The 6853-nt window shown below is 33.7% G+C and overlaps 1 protein-coding gene across 2 annotated transcripts; it reads left to right on the top strand.

Moving 5' to 3' along the window:
- Positions 1-484: 484 nt before the first annotated feature.
- On the top strand, positions 485-4688 carry LOC139877210 (uncharacterized). Of its 2 annotated transcripts, none has more exons than XM_071864622.1 (3): positions 485-822; positions 1875-3498; positions 4111-4688. In XM_071864622.1, exons 2-3 carry the CDS (start codon positions 1951-1953, stop codon positions 4354-4356), a joined length of 1794 nt encoding a protein of 597 aa, XP_071720723.1. In that variant the 5' UTR covers positions 485-822; positions 1875-1950; the 3' UTR covers positions 4357-4688. The 2 variants fall into 2 exon arrangements, with proteins under 2 accessions (XP_071720723.1, XP_071720724.1); XM_071864623.1 differs by lacking the exon at positions 485-822 and adding an exon at positions 1430-1498.
- The last annotated feature ends 2165 nt before the right edge of the window (positions 4689-6853 follow it).

Raw genomic sequence — 6853 nt, forward strand, 5'->3', positions numbered from 1 at the left:
TACCTTATTTTTTTTTATTCATTTTCATGTTTTAACCCTTATTTTTTTTACCTAATTTATTGTTTTACATGCCTAAAGCAAAAGGGGGATGATTCTAACACACCCTTTTTTGATCCTCACACACCTATTTTAACCTTTTACTCTTCTAATAATACTCCATTTCTTTAAATTGGTGTGTGAGGTTCAAAAAAAGGTGTGTTAGAATCATCCCCAAAGCAAAAGTATAAAAGTATCTTACCTTATTATTTATCTATTTTTAAAAGTAGAGTATAAATTGGGACATCTAAGAAAAAAAAGCTTATTAAATTGGAACCGATGCAGTAAATTAAAAGGTTAACAACGTACATCTAGAAAAGTTGTGGGTTGAATATATAAAGTTCGTATACGAATCACACGACATAAAGTTATGGTAAATAAATTAGTGATTTAACCGTAAGTAAACGGAGATCCAAATCAGCCCTCAACCGTCCAATTAAACTCATCATCATCTTTATCTCTCATCCTTATTAGTCGTCTGACTCAACAGCTACTACTGATGCTAGTCCTACTACCACTGAAGTTATAAATTTCAACCCCCCATTAATTACTCTCTTTTTCTCCCACTTGTTTTCACACTGTATCTTCTTTTCAACCGTTGTGTTTTTGGGAAAGAAGCCACACTCAAAAGTCAAAATCTTTATCCTTTTTCTTTAACTTTTCTATTTTCTTTCTGATTTCTTCACTTACTGCAACATACATCTTGTTACTGTGCTCTGTTTGTGCACCTACGCATCACATTTTGTTCGTCCTGGAAGGAATCTTTCGCATTTCGGCTGACGCCCGGTAAGTGTTCGATGAAATGTCTCAGTGAACTATTGTACATTTCTTGAAAAAAAAAATTTATGATTCTTGTTTGGATTTTAGTTATTTCTTGGTGGGTGTCTTATAAAAATCTTGAAAATGTGATAATGAGGAAAAAGTTTGAATCTTTGATTCTTGGAGCATGTTGAATCATGTATAGCCTTTGAATCACATCTTGAATCTAGGTATAGATTTGTATGTGAGATGAAAGATATTACTGATTCTTTTAGACCAGTATTTAATTTAATACTATTTAATTTATTAAAAAAAATTAAAGTGAAGAGTAAAAAAGAATGTCAAAGATAGAATGTGGTTTTATCAAGATTATTTTTTTTATCTTTATTTTTTGTATTGTTTCTTTTGTACCAATTAGGGATTCAATATTCAAAACATTTTGAAATGTTATTTACCCTAGTACTTTACTCATAAGGGAATCTTGGTTTATGTGTTTCATGTGACACTCTGCAAGTTTTTATTTTTATTAGTATTATTTTACAATCTTTTGGTTGTTTTAAAATTGTAGGACCACATTTCACTCTTTCAGTTACTTCCTTGTCCACACACTCTGTGTTTTGCAGATCTAGAACAACCAATGATAAATTTGAGCTTATTGTTAACCCTGTTTTTCTAACTGTATGCAGTTTACTCTGTATGCCAGGTTTCAAATACTGTTTTTAACTGTATTTGTTATAGAATTATGAGTATATAACCATAGTCTGCAGAAGTTGTTGTCACAAATATTTTTCAATGATCAAGAGTGGTTCAGATTGAGGTTTTTGTGCTTTTTAACTAACTAGATGTTGAAAATAAAAAATTTACCACCTTTTTTTAGTTTTAAAGCAATCATGTGAAATGTTACCTAAAGGTGGTTGATGATCATGACAATCTTAACTAACATAACTAACTATAGATTCATATGAATTACATGTAGTCTTAACTTCAACTATAAGCAACCAGAAAGACATAATTTTGTGTATCATTATTAGTCTGTTTTATGTTAACTTATATCATACCAAGTTTTATTTCATATGTAGGTATTCTTTTACTTTGGCTTAATGATTTGACTCGATCCAATTAGCTTCCGTTTGAAGTTTTGTTAACATACAAAAAATGGGTCACCCGATCTCAGACAGGTCAACCCATAACCATGCATTGAGAAACAAAATTGAATTGGAGAAACGTCGCAATTCGTATGCTAATCTTCATTATGAAGATGTCAAGAATCGACTAAATACTTCAGCATCACCTTATATGGAAAAAAGAGAAATCGAGAGGGGTGAGATAATTAGAAACATGTCAATTTTGCCAAGTTTTCTTGATCCGATGAAAGCTACCCCCGATCGAGCATTAAGTTTTGGAGTTATGGATTGGGGAAGATTAGAAAAATGGCGGTATCAGCATCTTCAAAGTTCACCCTCTAGCAGCATTTCGTCCCCGTTTTTCTCGGCTCACGGGTCAACTCCTCAGTCAACCAGAAGTCAATGTTGTTCTCCTGCTCCTCAAACACCTCATCGAGTAACCCTACAATCTCACTTTAACACTTCGTCGTGTTTGAAGAATGTTAACAAGTTTCAAGATTTCAAGGATGCTGCGTTTTATAAAAAGAAAACCGAGCCAGAAGATTGCTCAATATCTGAATTATCGGTTGATATGGGAAATTGTCAGACAAAATTGTCATGTTTGAAGGGCAAGATGAAGATCCAAAATGAGCCACGTACGAGAAATTCATGTAGTACGTCCGGAAACAACACCCCAGATGAAAAAAGATCATCTTTTTGTTCTGTTAAATCGGATCTTAAACAGAGATATGTGTCCCCTGTTCGTCGATTCAGCTTTAGCAAAAAGAGAGACGAGTCTCCAGTTTCTCGAAAATCAGCAGTGGATAATACATTTGTCTCAAACCGATCTTCGTTAAGTCCATTAAGAAGGTTAATAGAACCAATCTTCCCGTTACGTAAATCTACCGAAATACCCCGAGATGGTTCAAAAATAAAAGCTAAATCAAGGTTAGATTTGAGTAATTATGGTGAAGCTATCAAAAATGATGATTTAGATAGAAATGGTACAACAAAAGCTTTTTTCCAGACAGCTGTCAAGAATGGGCGGCTGCTGTTCACATTCGCAGTTGAAAACGATAACATACTGGCAGCCACAGTACGCGATTTAAGTTCTGCAGAGAAAGATAATAACAACCGTTGGATCTATACATTTTTCACCGTTGATGAAATCAAGAAAAAGAACGGGAGTTGGTTCTCGCATAGCAAGAAAGATAAAGGTGACACCTTTGTTCCAAATATGGCAGCTCAAATGACAGTTTCCACTCGTTCGGTTTCTAATTGTGACACTAGAGAGTTTTCTTTATATCGTGTGGACCCCAATCGGGTTGATGAGCTGGCGGGCATTGTTGTGAAGTTTTCGGGAAATGTTGTTGATGAAGAGAATCAAGTAAAGTTTAGCACGACGGTTATTTTACCTGGCGGGAAGCATGGTGTATCGAGTAACGGGCGGCCATCACCGTTAATCGAGCGGTGGCGGTCTGGCGGTGGTTGTGATTGTGGCGGTTGGGATTTGGGCTGCAGATTAAGAACACTTACAAACCAGGTGCAATCTAGTCGAAGATCAGACGGACTTACTGACCAATTTGAGCTTTTCTGTGAGGTAACTATCATATTATTTTCGTTGTGTTTTGTATTAATAATTAATAAATAGTAATAAATAAATAAGTAAATTATGATGAGGATTAATAATCACATAACTAGAGTTGTAACTTGTAAGATGCTAGTAGTTTAATTTAAGACTGATGAATTTGCTAGTTAGGTACAATGAAAGAAGTTTGACAGTATTGAGATGGTAATTTGACCCGTTTATTTATGAATGGGTCAGTTTTTATTACGTTGTAATTTGACCCATTTAGTTTGACAGTATAGAGATGGTAATTTGACCCATATCCAACCCACCCATTTTACTCGAAATTTGTAGTATTTTATACTGGATTAAATGTATTAAACCTTTTGAAACATTTTATTTTGAAAGGAAAATAAAAGAACTGGTAAAAATTGTGATCCTTTTTTGACACACTAATTATCTAGAAAAAGTTGAATTTTTTCTTACCAAAAGCTGTTTGGGTCAGCATAACCAGTTCGAACAAATTGACCCATATCCAACCCACCCATTTTGCCACCTTTACTTGACACCATTTATAAGTTGAAAAGTCAGAGAGTAACAGAAAATGTGGATGTAATCATATTTACTCTCTACCTTTTTTAACAGGGAGACGTGACAAACGAGAGATGCTTCTTTAGCCTTCGTCCGTTAAAAGATGGGATATATTCGACGGAGTACAATTCATCTTTGTCGCCTTTTCAAGCGTTTTCAATTTGTATATCTGTTATAGAGTGCAGAAAATCATCGCAACTTACTGACTCTAGAACATACGTCGCTAAACAAGTTGAAGATGATTCATATCCAGTACGTTTTGCTTCATTTCCACCTCTTTCGCCTGTTGGAAGGGTTTAGAATGCAAAGATTGTGTTTTTATAATAATCTACTTAAATAGCTAGGAATAGTAATAGTCAGTTTAATAGGTATAAGATACAGATTGTCTTGTAAAGTGTTGCATTTACGTGTGATATGATCTTTTTTGTTATTTGCGTGTTTTTGAAAGTGGGGTATTAGTGTTCTTCATAACAGAAACATCTTCAATTATTCAGTATGGAAATTGCATCTTGTGCTTAGTTTCATGATTTCTGTAATCTCTGTAATGTGTACCAAGGATATTTTTCTCCAAACGTACACCGAACCCTTTGATCTTTGAATTATGGATTTTGTTTAAGATAGCCTTAGGCTGTCGTTAACGTGCATTAAAAGGTTGTACAATTCATAATCTTAATGATTTAAAGGTTCTGAATGACAATAACATGTTTGATAATCATTGTGAATAAACAATATGAATGATGCAAAAATATTTTATAAATTTTTTGCATGAATCTTGGTATAATTTGATTAAAGAGTATATATTACATAAATATTAGGTGTTTAATAGGTAAGAAAGTATTTCAGCTCTGAATGATTTACCACTAAATTCTGAATCATTCAGTATCATATGTCATTCAGTTTTCAGAAATAAACGCTTTTGAATCATTTAAAATTCACAAAATAAAACAATCATATATCTCAAACTAAGGGTGCGTTTGATAAAACTGAATGATTTAGTGCTGAATGGTTCAGAATCTGAATGGTGCATAGCCTCTGAATAAAGTTTCCTCCGAATGAAAATAAGCTGTTTGATAATCATTTAGAATGAACGATATGGACTAAGTAAAACTACCTTATTAACGTGTTACATTAATAAAAAATTTAATATGCTTGTTAGTTAAGTGATCAGGATATGATTTCAGGATAATATTACAGAAAATTTAGGTTTTTTATGGTTAAGAGAGTGTTTATGCTCTGAATGATTCAGAGCTAAATTTCTGAACCATTTAGCACCATATGTCATTCAGAGGTCAGAAACAAACGCACTGAATGCTGAATGGTTCAGCATTCAGTGCTGAATCATTCCATTAAGAGATAAACAAACGCACCCTAAGTGACTTCTAGCCTTTATTTATACAGTACAAAATAGAATAGAATGGGCCGTTATAATTTATGAACATGCGATAGAATTATTAAGCAGTTTGAAGGGAAATTGGTTATTTTTTTTTTGAAAGGCAAGTAAGTTTTATTAAAATAAAAAGAACACGAAACAAACTAGCAAGGAGCTAGACAAGACACGAGGCTACAAGCGACCGCACCAAAAAAAGGCACAAACAAACAACAACACCAACACGAAGCTATAGGAAACACACAATCACGAGGATATTAAAGAGCACGACATGACATCAATTAGACTATGATTCCGAATCCGATGACGCGCAGGACGAGCAACATGAGCAGCAACCAGTATCCTCTTCCGAAACATTCATCATGTTCTCGATAAGATATCTATCTTGCCATCGAAATTTAACCCGAATTCGGTTGTGTTTCATATTTCTCCTACCCCACACGTGTTTAATGAAATAACTTTTAATCAACGGATGGACTTTTCTATCATTAACACGAAAACGGGCTACCGCGGTATGGCCCATAACACGATCAAGTCCATCAGGATTGGGACCCAGCCCATTTGAGGAGCCAGAGCCCATCACTATGTCATTTGAAACATGCCCTCTAAAAGAGTTAGAGTCAGGCCCATCAGCACTTTGAATATTCATTGGGTCTATCAATAAATCACTTTTGTCACGGGTGGACTTTTCATTGTCACGCGAGCCGCCAGAATCAGAAACCGAATCAGAAACCGAATCAGTAACCCTCGACTTTTTGTCTCCAACCTTATCAGCACTTCCCTAGATTCCTGTATAACTTTCATTGGACTTATCAAACCAATCAGAAACCCTCGACCTTTGTGTAGTGACCCAAATTTTTCCATGTTTATATATATTAATTGAGATTGATATTTACATGATTAAATGTTTCCAACATGTTAAGCAATCAAACTTGTTAAGACTTGATTAATTGAAATATGTTTCATATAGACAATTGACCACCCAAGTTGACCGGTGATTCACGAACGTTAAAACTTGTAAAAACTATATGATGACATATATATGGATATATATATAGTTAACATGATACTATGATAAGTAAACATATCATTAAGTATATTAACACTGAACTACATATGTAAAAACAAGACTACTAACTTAATGATTTTTAAACGAGACATATATGTAACGATTATCGTTGTAAAGACATTTAATGTATATATATCATATTAAGAGATATTCATACATGATAATATCATGATAATATAATAATTTAAAATCTCATTTGATATTATAAACATTGGGTTAACAACATTTAACAAGATCGTTAACCTAAAGGTTTCAAAACAACACTTACATGTAACGACTAACGATGACTTAACGACTCAGTTAAAATGTATATACATGTAGTGTTTTAATATGTATTTATA

The sequence above is a fragment of the Rutidosis leptorrhynchoides genome, chromosome 11 (genome assembly GCF_046630445.1).
Source record: "Rutidosis leptorrhynchoides isolate AG116_Rl617_1_P2 chromosome 11, CSIRO_AGI_Rlap_v1, whole genome shotgun sequence".
NCBI classification, from domain to species: Eukaryota; Viridiplantae; Streptophyta; class Magnoliopsida; order Asterales; family Asteraceae; genus Rutidosis; species Rutidosis leptorrhynchoides.

Excerpts from the sequence above, each read along its gene's own strand:
- LOC139877210 (XM_071864622.1), top strand. The coding sequence starts at position 1,951 with ATGGGTCACCCGATCTCAGACAGGTCAACCCATAACCATGCATTGAGA. Across the intron at positions 3,499-4,110 it reads AATTTGAGCTTTTCTGTGAG|GGAGACGTGACAAACGAGAG; the intron begins GTAACTATCATA and ends CTTTTTTAACAG.